General features: G+C 36.9%; 1 protein-coding gene across 1 annotated transcript in view; it reads left to right on the plus strand.

Moving 5' to 3' along the window:
• The first annotated feature begins 907 nt into the window (after positions 1 to 907).
• Positions 908 to 21131, plus strand: part of KIF11 (kinesin family member 11) — a 57273-nt gene continuing 37049 nt past the window's right edge. Inside the window, exons 1-12 of the mRNA XM_082339415.1 lie at positions 908 to 1263; positions 5139 to 5271; positions 5503 to 5600; positions 5689 to 5767; positions 6859 to 7044; positions 7191 to 7315; positions 9798 to 9888; positions 10441 to 10683; positions 12075 to 12170; positions 16042 to 16130; positions 20076 to 20163; positions 20909 to 21097. Of these exons, the coding sequence (XP_082195541.1) occupies positions 1190 to 1263; positions 5139 to 5271; positions 5503 to 5600; positions 5689 to 5767; positions 6859 to 7044; positions 7191 to 7315; positions 9798 to 9888; positions 10441 to 10683; positions 12075 to 12170; positions 16042 to 16130; positions 20076 to 20163; positions 20909 to 21097 (1491 nt within the window). The 5' untranslated portion in view covers positions 908 to 1189. The remainder of the gene's footprint in view (positions 1264 to 5138; positions 5272 to 5502; positions 5601 to 5688; positions 5768 to 6858; positions 7045 to 7190; positions 7316 to 9797; positions 9889 to 10440; positions 10684 to 12074; positions 12171 to 16041; positions 16131 to 20075; positions 20164 to 20908; positions 21098 to 21131) is intronic.

A 21131-nucleotide genomic window follows, 5' to 3' on the forward strand; every position in this document is an offset into this window, starting at 1 on the left:
GTTCCCGTGGGCTAAGTGTGGCCCAGAGGCGCAGTTCCCAGCGCCGACTATGGCACAGGCCCATGATTCATTATTTCCTGGGTCCACAACCCACATCTAAGCTCGTCGAGTCACCCCAAGCACTGCCCAAACGCCCAGAGTACCCTTACGGAAGCCAGCGGTCACTGAGGGCGAGCCGGGCCAGGGTGCGCGGGCTGCCGGGATTTGTAGGCTGACTGGGGCGGGCGTTTGCGCAACCTCCTTGAGACTCTGCCGGACGCTGCGCCACGTAGACAGAGGGAAGTGCTCCCTGAGCCTGCAGCAGTTACTGCAGGACGGCTGTCGGAAAGCGCAAAACTGATCTTGCTTTCTTTCTTCGAATCATTTGGGGATGACGATTTCTCATCAGTTGAAGGATAAATTCCTAGTCCTAAAGTGACATTCAGTGTCCTTTTCATCACGATTTCGTACCCGTGGTAGCCTTAACACTTCCTAATTATTCTTCAAGACTAGTCTGGACGTTTCCTCCGAGAAAGGGGCTTGCTTTGCACCTCTCTTCTGTGCTTCCACAGCACTCTCTTACAATTCTCTAATAACAATTATAATCACGGCCAGCCTTCCTGAGCGCTTCCATGCTCTAGTCTAAGCTATTTACCCGCACCACCTCATTAATTCTCACACAGTTCTCTGAGACGGTTGCTATTATTCCCATTCTGCAGATGAGAAAATTTTGGTTTAGAGACGCGATGTAATTTGACCAAGTTGAGCAAGTTGAAGTGTAACACTATAAGCCCGGCGTCTCTCCCACTAGACTACGAGTTCCGGGTGGGCATGGTCGGATCTGCTATTTACTTTCCCGCGGGCCACGCCCCGGGGGCGGGATCTGGTGACGACACCGCGTCCCATGGTGCCTTGCGCGCCTGCGCTGCAATTGGCCCGGAGACTCGGCTCCTTTTTCAAATTGAGGCGCCGAGTCGTTGCTTGGTTTCCTGGGCTTCGGGCGGAGACTAGGTCGGTGATTCGAAGGCTCGGGCGGGTGCAGGACAGACGCCGGGGCCAGTCACAGTCCCTGGTGGAGAGCGATTTCCCCGGCCACGCCAATACCCGACAGGGGAGGAGGGCACCCGGGTCCACGCCGGCCGCCGAGCCGCTCCACGCCCCACGGCGCCCGAGTCCGCGACCAGGCCTTGAATTTTCGGCGGGGACCGTCATGGCGTCTCAGAATTCATCTGCGAAGAAGAAAGATGAGAAGGGGAAGAACATCCAAGTGGTGGTGAGATGCAGGTAGGCCGAGCTTGGCATGATTCCGAGTCCCGGGCTTTGCTGCAGGGCTCCTTCCTGCGAGGTCCGAGGAGAGGGCTTTTGTTTGCAATTTCTGAAGGGACCAGACCTTCCTGTTTGATAGTTATCTGCGTTCTGTTTGATAAAATGACAGCAGGTTGCTGTGAGGAGTAAATTAGTATTTTTTCTTTTTTTTTCAGAAGAAAGGACATTTATATCTGAGTTTATAGTTTAAACTGCTATTGAGAAGGAGAATTTGGTCGCCGTTCTTTAGTGAAATGTGTTCTTTTCTAAAAAACTACTGTCGACAAAGATTTTAGGTGTCAGTCCTTGCAGTTGGTCCGTTTGGAGATGACTGCACACCTACTTTACAGATGTTTTAGCACTTATGTTGGGATTACCATCCTCTCCATCACCTCTAAAAACGTAATCAGTCCCCTCTTCTCTTTATTCTAGATGCAATATTTCCTTAATCCCTACTAAACAAGTAAACATCACTGTATTTAAAATTTAAAAATTAAGTTGTAGAGTGAGTTTATGTTTTTAAGATCAAGGAGAAAACTTAAGTTCTGCTACATTTCCCAGTGAGTGGGTGAAGGGGTTCAACTCTCCCCTGATTTGTTTCCATATCACTTCCCAATTTTAAAATGAGCTAGGAGAGGAAGAACATACTTGAACATACTTGAGGCCCTCCACAGTTTACTGGTATTTGTGTGTTTTTTATGTCTGTTTTTGCTGCTGTTGTTTTAAAAACTACCAACTATCAGAAACTTTTCTGTAAGTCCAAACGTATTCTAAAATTAAAAGGTTATTTAAAAAGTGTATTAACAAACTTTCTTAGGTTATTGCCTACACAGCTTTGGTGACTTGAGTTGTAGATATCAAAGGTAATAGCTAACTTTCTAAAGTAGATGCCAGAGAAGACATTTGGTGGTAACCTTAAGTCTAGCCAATTACATTCTAGTTGCACTCTAGGGCTTCTGCTAATAGTTACTTGTTTTCAAGATTAAAAAAAACAGCCTATATTCAAATGCAAATTTTTAGATGATTTTTGATTGTTTAGTAAAGTCAAGTGGTATTACCTTTTCTGTGTGGCTTTATTTTCTTTAATTTCATTTTTATTGTTAGTTACAGAATATGTCAGACCTTTAAAAAGTTATAGAGAACAATGAAACAGACATCTGCGTATCCATCACCCAGATTAGAAACAGAACAATCATTACATCTAGAGTCCCGGAGTATCCCTCCGCATCCCTTTTCTCTACCCCAAGAGTTAAACATTATCCTGAACTTCATGTTTATTATCTCCATACATTTCAAGGCTTAACTTAAAAAAGATTTCTTTTACTTTATCACTAATGAAAATTGCTTAGGTTGTGTCTAATGTTTACAATAATTTCAGTATAAAGAGATGTTTTTCTTTTCAAGTTAGCCTTTTCTTTTTCAAATAGCCTTCCTAATGCAAATATGTCCTTAAACTTTACTAAATAAACAACTTATGAGGCCCTCGGAGGTTGTCAAATCTTTTCTGTAAAGGGCCCAGATAGTAAATATTTTAGGCTTTGCAGGTCATATGTGGTTTCTGTCACATACTCTTATCTGATTTTTTCCCCCGGTTTTTTTTTTAATTTATTAAATTTATTTATTTTTGGCTGCATTGGGTCTTCGCTGCTGCGCCCACGGGCTTTCTCTAGTTGCGGTGAGCGGGGGCTACACTTCATTGCAGTGTGTGGGCTTCTTATTGCGATGGCTTCTCTTGTTGTGGAGCACGGACTGTAGGCGCGCAGGCTTCAGTAGTTGTGGCTCACGGGCTTAGTTGCTCCGTGTCATGTGGGATCTTCCTGGACCAGGGTTCGAACCTGTGTCTCTTACATTGGGAGGCAGATTCTTAACCACTGTGCCACCAGGGAAGCCCTTTTCCCCCAGTTTTAAACTTTTAATTGGCACAGTTTTTTGTAGCCTAAGAGATCAGCAAAATTTGAAGAGATGACTTCATTACTTGATTACAATGAATACAGTCTTTACGATGTTCTTTACTTGTACAACAGCTATATGAATATTTATGGAATGAATGAATGGATTTAGCACTTCATTCAAAAAGTCCGCTGGACACGACTTTTTTTTTTAAAATCCTCTGTCTTTCTTTACCATTTTGGTTGTTTGAATTTTAATATACTGTAGTGAGGCCAACTAAAATTGATGGGTTTGCTAGTGTCATCAGCAGAAACCTTGCAATATCTAATTAAAGAAGTCTGGATAGGAAAATAGTTGCTTAGCAGCACTCTTTATTGTAGTGCAAACAGTCCCTTAAGCTTCTCTCTGGGAGCTTTGATAGCTCTTAGGAATGTGTGATTTGTGTGAATTTCTACTACTCTGCCCTGACAGCTTGAATGGTATTCATTTGGTAACTTAATCACACATCCAGGCAAGAGATTAGACCAATTGGAAAAGGTTTAACCACATGAGAGGAATTCATTCCACTTGATACTTTTGTCCTACCTCAGTACAAGTTGGTATTGACTTAATTTTGTTGAACTTTTAATAATACTGCATACTGTGACTTATGTGCATTGTGTAGGTTTCAGTACATTTGACAAATGACAGCATGACCAAATATTACTTGGAAGTTACTGAGTTAAATTTCCCAGGATCACAAATTTGGTCTTCTGACCAGTCAAACATGCTAGGGGGTGGGGCATGCCAGAGGACATTGAGGTATCCTTCTTAAAATAAATAGCACCTAGGTTCGTCTAGTAATGAGGGGAAAGATAATTTCCTATTTGGTGTTTCCTGTCACAGTATGTGATAATGAATGGGAAAAATGAACTCAGGTCAAGAGTACACCTTTCCCTTTGGCCCAGACGTGCGTTAAATATATCAATATCTTATAGATGCTATTCTGTGGACTATGGTTCTTTTTAGCTTTCCGATCATTCCCCTTAGGATGACATTTATTAAGCAGTGTAGTATAACAGATATTTGAGTGCCTACTGTGTGCTAAGCATAGTAGACACTGGGGAAACAATAAATTAAACAGGATTTCTTTCCCTACACTGTGAGGTTGGTACTATTACCAACCTTAATTTTCAAATGAGGAGACAGGCACAAAGGGCTACATTTCCCAAGCAGACTGGATGGAGAGTCCTCACTCTACTGAAATGCCTAAGGAGGCATTTATTATCTTAGATTACTTCACAGGGAGTCTTTCCCGTCACCCATGCCTCTCCCCTCTCCCACCCTGTCCCAATTAAGGCCACATTAAACTTTTGCTGTATGTTCCTACCTTTTACGTACCCTTTCTAAACATCACCTCTCTTATAATCACTTGTTTTATGTCACTGTTCCCCACTAGACCTCACAGTGCTGTGAGGACAAACTGAGTTAATACATGTGAAGCACTTGGAACAGTGAGTACCTGACACCTAGTAAGCCCTCAACGTATTAGTCATTATTTTAATCTGTTTTTTATTTTGTGCCATTTATCCACTGGCAGGTTAATATTTTGAACGCAAATCTGGCATGTTATTTCTACTACATCATAACCTAACTTGACCGGATTCTAAGAACAGTGGAAATAGAATTCTAAAAAATAAGTTTGGCATTTTTTACAAGTTAATTCTGTTAGCATCTACTCCAAGAAACTGTCAAAGTTGTACATGTCTTTCAAAACTTTTTAAGAAACTAATTTTATTTCTGGGAATTGAAACCTTAAAATTCTGCTGTCTGCCTTAGCAGTGTCATTTACTCCTCATTTAATCTCTATCACTAACAATGTAGTTAAAACTTCACATTGTTCTTGTCTGAGGTATTAACAAAAATGTCATCAGTAACCAGATAACTAAGAGTTCTTGAATAACCTTGTGTGTTTCTTTTTACAGACCATTTAATTTGGCAGAGCGGAAAGCTAATGCCCATTCTGTAGTAGAATGTGATCACATACGGAAAGAAGTTAGTGTACGAACTGGAGGATTGGCCGACAAAAGCTCAAGGAAAACATATACTTTTGATATGGTACTTACTTCCTAAAATGCTTCTACTTCTTTATTATTCACTAATGTAAAGTTATCCTAGTACACATATTTTCTGTAGGTTCTAGTGTACAGTTACAAATTTCAGTTAATCCTTTAAGTTGTCAAATGGTTTCTAGTGGGCTGAATAAGTTAATATATTAAAAACAAAATTATTAAAGTTATTCTGAAGTTTTTTTTTTTTTTAAGAAATGCCTTTTTTTTTTTTGGATAGGTTTTTGGAGCATCTACTAAACAAATTGACGTTTATCGAAGTGTCGTTTGTCCAATTCTGGATGAAGTTATTATGGGCTATAACTGCACTATTTTTGCGTGAGTGAAACACTATTTTTCAAATTGATGAAAAGGTTTAGATGAGTGTATTCATTTTTTTGTTTAACACTTTTGTTAATTTTGACAGATATGGCCAAACTGGCACTGGAAAAACCTTTACAATGGAAGGTGAAAGGTCCCCTAATGAAGAATATACTTGGGAGGAGGTATTTATTGTTTATAACAGACTTCTGTCTCTAAAGTGGCTGAAGAATAGCCAAATAAAACTTGGTTGAAGGCCTGTCTTGAAATGGAAAAGATCACAGTGCCCATGTCAAACATGAATTTAGGATAAACTACTACTACAGTAAAATTAAAGTATATGGTATGGCTTTTGTTTAAGAAACGTACATTCTTATTGGGAGAGAGAGGAGCAATACATATGGCACAGTTACGTGATAAGAGAAGGGTCTGTTTCGGAGAGAATAGTTGGAGCAGACTATTGTGGGAAAGTGGAATGTGAGTAGGGCTTGAAGGGGAAAACCTTGCAGTGCGGGAGTTAGTATCATAAAGTTAGCATACGGGGGAAGCGGTATGGTACTTTATTAATGATGGCTTTGAGTGTTCAAGAAATTAAGATAGCTGTATTGTTGGATATTATAGAAAGCACATAGTACGTTTCACAAAGATTTCTATCAAATGTGTTTAAATGAGTTTAATGACTAAGTTAATTTTCCGTATTATCAACATTTAGGTAGATCCTTTTTTCTAGTGGTTACATACCTGAGGTATTAACTTACTTTATGCATGGATAATAAAGTTATGGAATTGTAATCATAGGAGATATGGAACAGGATTAAAGCACAGTTTCAAAATTTAGAGAGTCGTAACAGTTTTATTAAGGATGCTTAGACATTTGAGAAACAACTTTGTTTTATGTCAGAATTAGAGAATATACTGTTAGATGAACCACTTCTGATTAACATGATGGTGTTATGTTCTCATGAGAAAACTTGGAAAGGATTATTGAAATTGGCTTTATAAGTAGCTTGGTTCAATTGGTTTCTGTGTAATGCTCAGGCATAAAGTGGCTGACAGGAATGACAGATTTGTGGAAGGTGTAAGGAAGAATAATTACTATTAAACAGACTGTTGTAAATGGCTTGGCTTCTCCAACAGGTTAGTTTTTGTTTTGTTTTTAAACCTGTTTTGACATACTTATGTTTAAATATACTATAAAGGAGGCCCTTGTTATATGTGTTTTAACTATTGCAGTAAACGGCATTCTTTAAGGTCTTTATTAACATTACAATTTCAGGATCCTTTGGCTGGTATAATTCCACGTACTCTTCATCAAATTTTTGAGAAACTTACTGATAACGGTACTGAATTTTCAGTCAAAGTGTCACTGTTGGAAATCTATAATGAAGAGCTTTTTGATCTCCTTAATCCATCTTCTGATGTTTCTGAGAGACTACAGATGTTTGATGATCCCCGTAACAAGGTAACTTCAGTCTTTGAGAATGAAATGTCTCCAAATGTTAATGTGTGATACTTTGGGAAGTCTATATATATATATATATATATATATATATATATATATATATATTTTAAACCAATCTAATGGATGCTTTTTTGATATTTTGTCAGAGGGGAGTGATAATCAAAGGTTTAGAAGAAATTACAGTACACAACAAAGATGAAGTCTATCAAATTTTGGAGAAGGGGGCAGCAAAAAGGACAACTGCAGCAACTTTGATGAATGCCTACTCTAGGTGAGAAAGCCATTGTTTCCCCCACAGCTCCATTTCCTTTTTAAGAAGAATTATGAACTTGGGGAATCAAAGTGGGGTGAGTCAAGGTATGTGAGTCACACGTCTAGATTGTATGCTAGATTGCATGCCTTAGTAATTGGCTTGAGATTTATAGGGAGAGCACCAATGTTGGGAGAATGTTGAAAGGAGAACAAAGACAAGTTGAACTTGAGCAGAAGTATTAAGTCTTTTTAAGGAGAAGATTTCTTTTCCCAAATGAAATTATACATGGGAGCCCAGATTAAAATGTGGCTGCTGTAGTTGATTTGGCAGTGGGATGCTCAGAGGCTAACCTCCTCAGCCTTAGGAAGGTTTGCCCTGAGCACTTTTCTGGAGCCTCTCAGTGTACTGAGAACACAGTTTGAAAACCCCTGATTTGAGTAAGGATTAGAAGAAAATCAAATGACTTTATTTTATTTTTTTCCAGCTTTATTGAGGTATAAATGACAAAAATTGTATATATTTAGGTTGTGCAACGTGATTTTTTTTTTTTTTCCCAAATGGCTTCATTTTAATGTAGGAAGACAAATGGTCACTAACACTGGCTTTCAAGAGGAGAAAGGGGCATATTTGATAGTACCCCTTATAGGATGCATCCCAAACCCTCCAAATGCAGTTCACCAAGTCAGAGGTGATTTTTTTTTCTGCTAGTCTTTGAAGGAAACATCAGAATGTAATTGAAAGAGCTATGGATTAGGAGTTAGATATTTGTGTTTAGTTCCAGTTCTGCAGTTAACTAAATATGTTACTTCAGGTAGTTAAACTTATCTGAATATCATTTTCCCTGAGCTACAAAATGACTTTTAGGGCTAACTCTCATTTCTTTGCTCTCTTATAGTTGGACATTTCTACAATATGCTATAACGATTATAATTGCAACTCTGTAAAAATATGTATGCATTTAAAGAAAGAAGAAAAATAGCATAACATGAAAGTAATTAAGATCATGGAATTATGGGTGCTTTTACAATTTTAATTAAATTTTCCTATAATAGCTTTCCATTTAAAAAATTAAGTTATAAACCAATCATAGAATGAAATTTCCATTTTCATTAAATGATTGGTTTATAACTTTATTTAGAATTTGAGGAATGAACTTAAGAAAATTTCTTTTCTCTAAATACTTTTCTCTGAAATATGAAATTCTTATTCTGTAAATTTGAATAATTAGGGATTCCCTTTTTTGTACATAGACTGGAATAAAGATCTCTTCTTATGAATGTATGTGATAAAGAGAAGGAAAACGTAATTCATTTTTCCAAAATCAGAGTTAACTTTTGTGCTTAATTACATTAATTCCATAATCTTCAATTAAGAATGGATAAATTATGGTAGGAAAACATGAGATGCATGTTATAATTCAAATCTATAGTTTATATTTTTCCATGTGCCCTTCCTCTTTTGTTATATAAAATAATTCAAATAATTTTGTAAAAATGATACTTATTGTAAAATTTTCCAAGTAACGTGAAAAGTACAAATGAGGAAATTAAAAATTACCATATGCCAACCATCAATGACATTAACAAACATAATGTCATTTACCAAATGTCACTGATGCAGAAAGGAATGATGTCTTTGGTTGTCTATATGATTTTGATATCTCTCAGATAAAAGTTGAATGTCAGTATACAGCATAAGACAGACTTTGGAAAACTTTATAGTCTAGCAGTGATTATCTTGTAGTGTTTTGGTAAACACTGCTGTTTACTAATTTCTGCTGTTCAGTGGAAGGAGCTACCTATCTCTGATGACATTCTCAAAGCAGAGCAATGTACTTTTAGAACAATTGACTTTGAAGGGGAGTAATCAGATGGCTTGCCTGGTGCTGTTTGAATTTATGGTAATGACATTTCAAGTGGTTCTTTTTTTTAAATTTTTAAATTTTTGGCTGTGTTGGGTCTTCATTGCTGTGCACGGGCTTTTCTCTAGTTGGGGGCGGGCTGCTCTTCGTTGCGGTGCACGGGCTTCTCATTGCGGTGGCTTCTCTTGTTGCAGAGCACGGGCCCTAGGCATGCAGGCTTCAGTAGTTGTGGCTCGTGGGCTCTAGAGCGCAGGCTCAGTAGTTGTGGTGCACGGGCTTAGTTGCTCTGCGGCATGTGGGATCTTCCTGGACCAGGGCTTGAACCCATGTCCCCTGCATTGGCAGGCGGATTCTTAACCACTGTGCCACCATGGAAGCCCCTCAAGTGGTTCTTATAAGTAGAAAGATCGATTGCAAGCCTTCCCTTTTGGGATCTCCCCTGCGGGCAGCAGGTACAAAAAAACAAAAACCTAGCATTCTATTCATCCACTGTCTTCCAAAATCTTATTAGTATCTTCTCTGATACTATCTTTTTCTACCCTGGTGGATTTAGATCTTTCTTTGCTGTTTTCAATATTTTATAGAAAGCAAATAATGTTTTGTATTATAATGACTGGGCAACTTGGTCTTGTTTTCTAGTCGTTCCCACTCAGTTTTCTCTGTTACCATACATATGAAAGAAACTACAATTGATGGAGAGGAGCTTGTTAAAATTGGAAAGTTGAACTTGGTAAGCATCAACCTTAATACCACTGTTTCATTCTTTCTGTTTTTTTTTTTCTGGTTTTATTGAGGCATAATTGCCAAATAAAATTATGTATTTAAAATGTACAGTGTGGCAGGATATCCTTTCTCATGGCTGAATAATATTCAAGTGTGTATGTGTGTATCACATCACATCTTCTTTATCTGTTCATTCATCAATGGGTACTTAGGCTGTTTCATACCTTGGTTATTGTGAATAATGCAATGAATGTGGGAGTGCAGATATTTCTTTGAGATAGTGATTTCAGTTCCTTGGGATACATACCCAGAAGTGGGATTGCTAGGTCAGATGGTAGTTCTATTCCAATGTTTAATTCTTTATCACCTCATAAAGCAGCTTGAAGGTTTGTATTTATAGACAATATTTTTGTAGTCACTGGGTTATTAGGTTTGTAGTGGATTGTTAATTATAGAAAAATTACTGGCTATTTAATATATTTATGTACAATACGAGAATGAAAGTCTTCTATTCCAAATCCAATAGACTGAGAACTTACTTTTATTTTTAAAATTTAAGGTTGATCTTGCAGGAAGTGAAAACATTGGACGTTCTGGAGCAGTTGACAAGAGAGCTCGGGAAGCTGGAAATATCAATCAATCCCTGTTGACTTTGGGAAGGGTTATTACTGCTCTTGTAGAAAGAACACCTCATGTTCCTTATCGAGAATCTAAACTAACTAGAATTCTCCAGGACTCTCTTGGGGGGCGTACAAGAACATCTATAATTGCAACAATTTCTCCTGCATCTCTCAATCTTGAGGTAAGCTCTTTGAAAGGTATCCGGAAGTGTAGTAGCTATAATTCTTATTTAATATCACATATTTTTAAAGTTCATCAATTGGCTTCATTCATTCTATACTACAGTAAAAAGAATCTGGACATTGCATGTGGACATGTAGAGGAGGACACCACTGAAAAAATTGTCTTTCTCCTTTCTGACAGTTTTTAATCCTAAAAAACTACTTACTGGGACTTCCTGGGCACGGTGGTTAAGAATCCGCCTGCCAATACAGGGGACATGAGTTTGAGCCCTGTCCGGGAAGATCCCACATGTCGCGGAGCAACTAAGCCTATGCGCCACAACTACTGAACCTGTGCTCTACAGCCTGCGAGCCACAACTACTGAGCCTGCGTGCCACAACTAATGAAGCCTATGCACCCTAGAGCCCGTGCTCCACAACAAGGGAAGCCACCGCAATGAGAACCTCACACACTGCAACGAAGAGTAGCCCCCACTCGCCGCAACTAGAGAAAGCCAGTGTGCAGCAACAAAGACCCAATGCAGCCAAAAATTAAAAAATAAAAAATAAATAAATAGTTACTTAAGGGGGGTGGGATGAATTGGGAGATTGGGAATGACATATATACACTACTGTGTATAAAATAGATAACTAATGAGAACCTACTGTATAGCACAGGGAACTCCACTCAGTGCTCTCTGGTGACCTAAATGGGAAAGAAATCCAAAAAAGAGGGGATATATGTATACATATAGCTGATTCACTTTGCTGTACAGCAGAAACTAACACAACTTTGTAAAGCAATTATACCCCAATTAAAAAAAAACCAAACTAGTTACTTAATTGCATTTTTCCACACAGTCTTCAAAGAAAATTGCTGTGGTCATTAGCAGTGGATGGTCTGATTGAGGACTTAGAAGTGGGTTAAGTGAATGCTACTGTTTTAGAGGCTGCTTAGAGAGCACTGAAGATGGGGTTGGATGTGTGGGAACAGGTAGGAAAACCAAGAGAAACAACAAAGATGGTAAAATCTTTTATTGGGTTATGTGCTTTAAATGGAATTAGGAAAGGTCTCTAACTCCCCTTTCATTTAAAAAAATATCTTTATTGGGATATAATTCACATACCATAAAATTCACCCATTAAAAGTATATAATTCAGTGATTTTACTGTATTCACAGAGCTGTGCAACTATCACCAAAATCTAAGTCTAAACATTTTTTTAAAATTAATTAATTAATTTTATTTATTTATTTTTGGCTGGGTTGGGTCTTTGTTGCTGCACGCACGCTTTCTCTAGTTGCGGCGAGCCAGGGCTACTCTTTGTTGCGGTGCGTGGGCTTCTCATTGTGGTGGCTTCTTTTGTTGAAAATTAATATTTTCAGTAATTGGCCTTTTCTTTTCATCACAGGAAACTCTGAGTACATTGGAATATGCTCACAGAGCAAAGAACATACTCAATAAGCCTGAAGTTAACCAGAAACTCACCAAAAAAGCTCTGATTAAGGTATTTGTGAATTTTTGTGGAGTAATGTAATCTTGTTTGACAAATGTGAAAATGAGGAACTGAAATAGATAATTGTTAAAAAAATTTATTAAATTGCCTATGGTAAGGCTTTTCATCTAATGATTTGAACTAAATACCCTATGTGTTAAAATGTTTTTCCTAATGCTAATATGTTGACTTTACCAGCTCTATCAAGTCAGCAAAATTTAAGTGTATAATGGTGCTTCAAGGGAGTTTTAATTAGTAGTTCCCTAATGAATAATGATATTGAGCATCTTTTCACATGTTTATTATCCATTTGTATATCTTTTTTTGTGAAATATCTACTAAATCCTTTGCCCAATTTTTAATTGGATTGTCTTTTTATTAAGTTGTAAAGAGTTTTTCATATCTTCTTGATACAAGCCCTTTATGAGATTGTTTGTAAATATTTCCTCCCAGTCTGGCTTGTCTTTTCCTTTTCTTGGTATTGGTTTTTTTTTTTTTAATTGAAGATTTTATTGAGGTAACTGTAGATTCACATGCAGTTGAAAGAAATAATACAGAGAGATCCTTTGTACATTTTATCAAACAAAATAGTAAAAAATCACCACAGGGATATTGACATTAATAACAACTCACTGATCTTATACCCCAGTTTTCCTTGTATTCACGTGTGTGTGTTTAGTTAATGCTATACAATTTTGTCACATGTGTAGGTTCATGGAGCCACCACCACAGTCAAGATACTGAACAGTTCCATCACAATAAGGATTCCTCATTGCCCTTTTATAATCTTTTCCTTCCCACTTTCACCTCCCCTCCCTAATCTCTGCTATCCACTATCTGTACTCTATTTCTAAACCTTTGCCATTTCAAAAGTGTTATTGAATGGAATCATATAGTATGCAAACTTTTGGAATTGCCTTTTTTTTTTTTTTTTTAAATATTTATTTATTTACTTTTGTCTGCATTGGGTCTTCGTTGCTGCGCGCGGGCTTTCTCTAGTTGCGGCGAGCGGGGGCTACTCTTTGTTGAGGTGCGTGGGCTTCCCATTGCAGTGGCTTCTCTTGTTGCGGAGCACGGGCTCTAGGCGCACAGGCTTCAGTGGTTGTGGCTCGCGGGCTCTAGAGCGCAGGCTCAGTAGTTGTGGTGCACGGGCTTAGTTGCTCCGCGGCATGTGGGATCTTCCCGGACCAGGGCTCGAACCCGTGTCCCCTGCGTTGGCAGGCGGATTCTTAACCTCTGCGCCACCAGGGAAGCCCTGGAATTGCCTTTTTTTCACTCAGCATAATTCCCTGGAGGTTCACCTGACTTGTGCATATCAATAGATTTTCCTTTTTAGTGCTGAGGAATATTCCATGGTATGTGTATACCATACATACAGTTTGTTGTCACATTCACCTGTTGAAACACATATGGGCTGATTTCAATTTTTCACAATTATAAATAAAACTGCTTTGATCATTTGTTTACAGTAATTTGTGTACACATAAATTTTCATTTTTCTGGGATGATTGCCCAAGAGTATAATTGTTGTATGGTAATTGAATGATAAGTTTTTAAGGAACTGCCAAGCTGTTTTCCAGAGCGGCTGTACCATTTTACATTCCCACTAGCAATGTATGAGTCATCTAGTTTCTCCACATCCTTACCAGCATTTGGTGTTGTAACTATTTTTTATTTTAATCATTCTGATGAGTATGATAGGTAATAAATAATATCTCACTGTGGTTTTAACTTACATTTCTGTACTGGCTAATGATGTTGAACGTCTTTTCATGTTCTTATTTGCTGTTTGTTACCCTCTTTGGTGAAATGCCTGTTCATGTTTTTAGGCCCATTTTCTAATTGGATTGTTTGTTGTTGTGGTGGTGGTTTGAAAGTTTTGAATATATTCTACATACTAGTCCTTTGTCACAAACATGGTTTGCAATTATTATCCCCCAGGCTGTACTTGTCTTCTCATCCTCTTCTTATGGGCTTTTGCAGAGCAAGTGTTTATGATTTCGATGTGGTCTAATTTGTCAATTTTTTTCTTTTATGCATTGTGTTTTTGGTGTCAATTGCAAGAACTCTTTGCCTACCTCTAGATCCTGAAGATTTTTTCCTTTTTTTTTTTTAAATGAAGGTTTTGTATTTCTACATCTCACATTTAATTTCATGATCCATTTTGAGTTGATTTTTGTATAAGGCGTAAGACTTAGATCAAGGTACATTTTTTTCACCTATGAGGTGTCTGGATGGCTTTAGCATTCTTTGTTGAAAAAGCTATGTTTTCTCCATTAAACTGATTTTGCACCATTGTGAAAAATCAGTTGGGTATATTTGTGTGGGCACATGTCTGGGCTTTCTATTCTGTTCCATTGATTTATGTCTGTCCCTCCACTAATATACAGTTTTATTTTTTTATTTTTTTAATTTTTTTATATACAGTTTTAATTACTGTAGCTTTTTAAAAAAAATTTTTATTGGAGTATAGTTGATTTACAATGTTGTGTTAATTCCAGGTGTACAGCAAAGTGTAATACCTCTTGGAATCAGGTAGACAGTTTAAAGGAAGTTTATTTGAGAAAAACCTCTTTTTTCATAAAGAGCCTCAAAATTGTCAGGACCTGAGGAAAACTACAGTGATTTTATAGTCATTGTTTTTAAAATGCCAGGCTCCTTTATAAGCATTAATTTTATTTAGACACTTGAATATTTGAACCCTAATGTTATTATTAAATCTAAAATATTTAACAGTAATTCTTTAAGATGATAAAATATTCGGTCATTTTAAAAATTTCAGTTGTTTCAGTGTATATTTTTAATAGTTTGTTTTAGGATCCAATTAAGGTTTACCCTTTGCAACTTTTGGATCTATCTTTAGGTTTCAATACATTGGTTCTTCTTCCATCTACTTTCTCTCTTATAATGTATTTGTGGAAGTATCTGTATTATTGTCCTGTAGAAGTTTCCTATACTATCTTGACATGTTCTATTCTTCGTATTTTCTATAAATTGGTAGTTGGATTTTGAGGCTTGATAGATGCAGGTTTTATTTATTTATATATTTTTGGCCAAACTACTTCATAGGTGGTGGTATATTCTCCCACTAGGAAGCACATAATGTGTGGTTCTTTCTCTTTTTGAGGGGAATTGATTATATTCAAGTGACTTGATCCATTAGTTCTTTAACGATCGCAAAATGATAATTTTCTAATTCAATTATTCTTTCTTAGTTGATTGCTGGGCTACCTCTATAAAGAGGAACTTTCCCTCAGCTACCCAAGTGTATAATTCTTATAGGAAAGGCAGGACAAATGCTTGATTCATTTCCTTTGACAGTTTTGAGAATAATGAGTTGGTTTCCCAGCTTTCTTAATATCATTATAAACTCATGGACTTAAAACATTTGTGCTTACCAATTGTAGTTAATATCCTCGCTGATGTTCAAACTGTCCCGTCTTTGATCAGTGGGTACCTCTTAAGTGGGTTCTTGAGTCCTTTTCACTAGCCTAGGCTTCTTTGGCTTTCTTCCTATTTTCTTTGACAAGATGTTGCAGGTTCATCCTGAATGTTTCTTGCTCCAGTCCTAGAGTCAGACACTTCTCTAAGAAATCCTGGTTCCTCTTAATGCGAGATGCTATTTAGAGACCAACCTGGGTACTGGAGGTTGTGTTTTTTCTTCAGAAGCCTGTATTTTTATAATGAGTGCATTTAAAGGAGTTTTGGAAGCTGTTGAAACACTTTATTCTAAACAGAGTAATATTGAATGAAAAGTATGGTTATGACTTTTTACCATACATTTTTATGCTTTAAAAAACATAGGAGGGCTAACTTTGTTTTATTTATAGCATATCCTCCCCAAACTGAAGTGCTAAATTGACATGACATTCTTCTTGCATAGGAGTATACAGAAGAGATAGAGCGTCTGAAACGAGATCTTGCTGCAGCCCGTGAAAAAAATGGAGTGTACATTTCTGAAGAAAATTTCAGGTAAGCCCTTGGCTATGGAAATTAATTTCTAAGAATAAGCATTTTCTGGTAATAGGCTATTTGAAGTGCCTCCTATAGATGCTTCTTTTCGTTTTGACATTAACAAGTAGTTATGAAACAGTTTAAAACTCTTTTTATGTAACTTTATTTTTAGATAATGATAGATTCATATGAAGTTGCAAGAAGAGCACAGAGGTTCTATGTATTTTTCACCCAGTTTCCCACATCTTAAGTCACTGTTTGTACAGTATCAAAACTGGGAAATTGACACTAGTACAATGTGTGTGTATAATTATACCTCATTTTATCACATTTGTAGATTTGCTATAGTTCTACAGTTAAGATGCAGATTTATCCTATCATTACAAACATCTTGCTCCTGCTACCCCTCTGTAGTCATATTCATTCACCCTTCTTCCCCAATGATCCCTAACCCCTGGCAACCACTAATCTGTTCACTTTTTTTTTTTTTTTAATATTTATTTATTTATTTATTTATTTGGCTGTGTCGGGTCTTCGTTGCGGCATGCAGGATCTTAGTTGCGGCACATGGGCTTCTCTCTAATTGTGGCATGCAGGCTCAGTAGTTGTGGCATGTGAGCTTAGTTGCCCCGCAGCATGTGGGATCTTAGTTCCCCGACCAGGGATCGAACCCGCATCCCCTGCATTGGAAGGCGGATTCTTAACCACTGGACCACCAGGGAATTCCCTCTGTTCACTTTTTAACCCTGGAGTAGTTTGTTTTAAGGAAAGCTTCTACTGAAGCTTCATGTAGAAACAACAATAATAACAGAGGCAGAAGGCAAGTGGGATGCTAAGGATTATAACTTGAAAATTCCTGAATGCGTTTATCCTTGAAGATACTAAGGAGGGTGACTTTCACAGGGCATTTCTGATAATAACCAAAAGCATTTTAATATAACCTTTTACTCTTTTATAGATGTTACATTACATGATCATTCTAATGGTGTATAAATCATTTAATAAACTCATTTTTTCCATTTATTTTCAATTACCATAATGTGCTATATCCTCCTGATCGTTGTTCATATGTTAGTTTTCCAAATGCTCCAATTTATATTGTGTATTTATATTGTGTAGGGTATTAAACAATAATTCTCCTTTTATTCTTCCTATGTGACTTTAGTTTTGTTTGTTCCTTTCATGGCCCATACCCAGTTGGCAAAAACATTTTTACAAAAATCTTTTGTAAATTTGTACTTAATTCTTAAACTTGGTATTTTAAAATGTTTTCTTTTTTCTGTTTCTCTGGTTTTCAGATATACTCCTCTACCATACACACTAGTGCTGCATTATTTTTTTTCAAGTGTTCACTTTACAGGTGTCCCTATTTCTATCATTTTAATATTTTTTATATGTTATATCTTACTCAATAAAAACATTTTGTATTTTAAGTTTGGTATCAGAATGCTAGAAAACCCAACTTAAACTGACTTAAAACAGCAAGGATATTTAGTCCAGTAACTGAAGGATCCTGTTTCCTGTCCTGAGTGGTAACTTTCTTCTAGGGCTAGCTGTTCATCAAGGAAGACGGTCAGCAGCAGAACAGCTACCTTCTCTCGTTCATGTCTCGTGTGGATGAGAGGCTGCCTGTCCTTTAACCATCAAGACTGGCCAGGGGAACATCACTTGTTGATTAGTTTAGTCCTCAGTTATGTCCTTGTATGAACCCATACAAAGGCAAAGGAGTTGAATTTCCCTGATTGTCTTGAGCCAGTCAGGCTTATTCCCTGGATTTAGGGATGGATTTAGCTCCCCCACCACCCCGGCCCCCATACAGGTTGGCTGCTGTACAGTCAGGGGAGAGTAATTCCCCAGAGGAAATCTGGATGCTGGAAATAGGTGCTTAGTAGGCAACCAGTGGATATCTACAAGTGGTTTTGTCTCTTGATTTGCTAATATGGTATCTTCTGCTGTTAATTGTCAAACGTTGGACACTGCAGACTAATTTTCTTATCTTCTGTTCATCTCTTTGATGTAGTTTAGATTAAGAAATAACTTTAGTTTGTCCATCCCATTATTTTAAGGACAGTGTGTACTCATAATAGGCATGAGGCATGATCTGAAATAAAGTTCATTCTGAAAAAGCTCTTAGAATTATTATACTGTAAGTCAGAGAAGGATCACAAAAGCTGCAGCCAACATTTAAACATTTATCCCAAGTTTAATAGACCTTTTAAAACTATATTAAAACTATATCATTCCCTCCAGCCTCTGCCTACTCCAGCTGGCCTGCCATAGCAACCCAGCACATGCTGTCTGCACAGGGGATGTGTCTATACAAGGACATCCATGCCTTTAAGACTGGGAGAGGTAGTATACTAATTGGAAAAAATATATGTTCCCATATGTTCATTGCAGCACCATTTATAATAGTTAAGATGTGGAACCAACCTAAGTGTCCATTGACAGATGAATAAAGAAGATGTGATACATAAATAATGAAATACTACACAGCATGAAAAAGAATGAAATCTTGCCATTAATGACAACATGGATAGATCTAGAGTGTATTATGCTAAGTGAAATGAGTCAGATAAAAACAAATTTATGATTTTACTTGTATGTCGAATCTAAAAAACCAAACAAATGAATAAACATAATAAAACAGAAACAGACTCATAGATACAGAGGACAAATTGGTGGTTCCCAGTGAGGAGGGTGGTGAGGGAGTGGGCAAAAGAGGTGAAGGGGATTAAGGGGTACAAAATTCCAGTTATATAAGTAAGTCACAGGGATGTAATGTAAAGCATAGGGAATATAGTCAATAATATTGTAATAACTTTATATGATGACGGATGGTAACTAGACTTATTGTGGTGACCATTTTGTGATGTATAAAAATATCAAATCACTATGTTGTACACCTGAAACTAATATAATATTGTAAGTCAATTATACTTCAATTAAAAATTATTTATCAAAACTATATCATTCATTAAATAACAATGTTGCATCCCTCTTGTATATTCAGTATAGGAAAAGCATTTCAAATATCCCATTCTACTTTAAAGAGCTATTTCCAATAAAGAACTAATATAGTTATCAAAAGACTGTTAGAATTAACTCTCCTCTTATACTTCAGTTCTGTCTTTTCCTTTAATTAACAATATCTCTAGCTAATAATTTGAAGAAATCTACATTCTTAAAATTCTTTGCCATTTAAGCACAGTGTGGAATAGAAAATGATTGGTAGTTACGAGGGAACTAGAAGAATGCAAAAGATAGCACTGAATTCTGAAACTTGCTAATGCTCAAAAAATCAGAGAGCCCCGTTAAAGCAGACCAGAATTATCTGGTCCAAAATGTCAGTAGTGCTAAGGCTGAGGAACTGTGCTTTAGAGAATAATCGTTTATCTCATGAGGATTTTTGCGGTGGTGTGACAGTGGTATGTGTGTGTACGGGGGTATGGGTGCTGGGGGCAGGGGGTGTAATTGCTCTATATACATACTTTAGTTTCCCAGGTTTTAGCCCCTTACCTCCACCCTTCCTCCTGTGACACCTCATGCCTTCACATCACAAGCCTCTCCTGGATTCTTTGTGTCTGGTTTATACTTTATATTCCTGATTCCTGATAGACACCTAGCTGTATGTCCCACCTCTACTTTTTTTATGTGGGTTATAATCTTCTGTCATCTTTGTAGCTTCTTAAATTATATATACACACATCTTTTTCCCCCCTCATAGGTAGGAATTCTCAGTTTCAAAATGGAGAAAACAAGAAAAAGTCTATTTATAAACCAAGGACAAAGAATACATTTGTTTTCTGCACTTAGTATCTATCGCTTAACACTTAGGCATCATTGTCATGATAGTGATAAATGGTAGAGATTACATGTAACTGCCTCAATTGTGTTAGAATAAATTTTATAAGAATTAGGAAAAAATATTAACTGTCAAACTCCTTTCAAATTTTATTTTAGAGCCATGAGTGGAAAACTAACTGTTCAAGAAGAACAAATTGTAGAATTGCTTGAAAAAATTGCTGCTGTTGAGGAAGAGCTAAGTAGGGTAAGCATTCAAAACTGTATTGAATGTCATGCAAAAAGCAAATATTAAAAGACAATTTCAGAAGGTGAGGAACCTGATATTTTTTCTTTAAGATTTTTTTTCTTGCTGACCTTTAAACAAGTAAGTTATATCACAATTTTTTTACTATCATCAATGATAATGAAGAAGCTATTTTGACACATATTAATGCAATATTTTAAGAAATTAACTGAATTGTACAATTTAATGTTAAAGCTAAATAGTGAATGCTGAGACATTTTCATCAACATGTTTATCAGCTGAGGAAATGCAGATGTTGGGAGAAACCAGATGTTAAATAACTAAGGTAGAAAGACCTGACCCTTCAGTGCCACCCTCACACTGGCAGTGTTGGAAGGAATCTGAAGAATTAACACCACTCCATTAGACCTATTACTTGTTTTTTGTTTGTTTGTTTGTTGCATGGCTTGTGGGATCTTAGTTCCCTAACCAGGGATCGAACCTGTGCCCCCTGCACTGGAAACGCAGAGTCCTAACCACTGGACCGCCAGGGAGCTACCCTGTTACTTGTTTTTAATGAATTTATAGGAAGAAACCAGATGCCGTATAAAATGTTCTAACCTACCTGGTAACTTGTTACAACTTTTACATGGAAATAATTTGTTTGGTTCTTCTGATATTATATTATGAACTAGCCAGGTATCTCAACAACCAGTTCAGCATTTTCTAATTCTTAAAAAAAAAATGTTTAATGTGTTATATATAGGTTACAGAATTGTTTATGGATAATAAAAATGAACTTGACCAGTGTAAATCTGACCTGCAAAATAAGACACAGGAACTTGAAACCACTCAAAGACATTTACAAGAAACTAAATTACAGCTTGTTGAAGAAGAATATTTCACGTCAGCTTTGGAAAGTACTGAGGAGAAACTTCATGATACTGCCAGCAGGGTTTGTCCTTTGTTTTAATTTGTACTTGCATTAA

Source organism: Balaenoptera borealis, assembly GCF_965194805.1.
Source record: "Balaenoptera borealis genome assembly, chromosome: 10".
NCBI classification, from domain to species: Eukaryota; Metazoa; Chordata; class Mammalia; order Artiodactyla; family Balaenopteridae; genus Balaenoptera; species Balaenoptera borealis.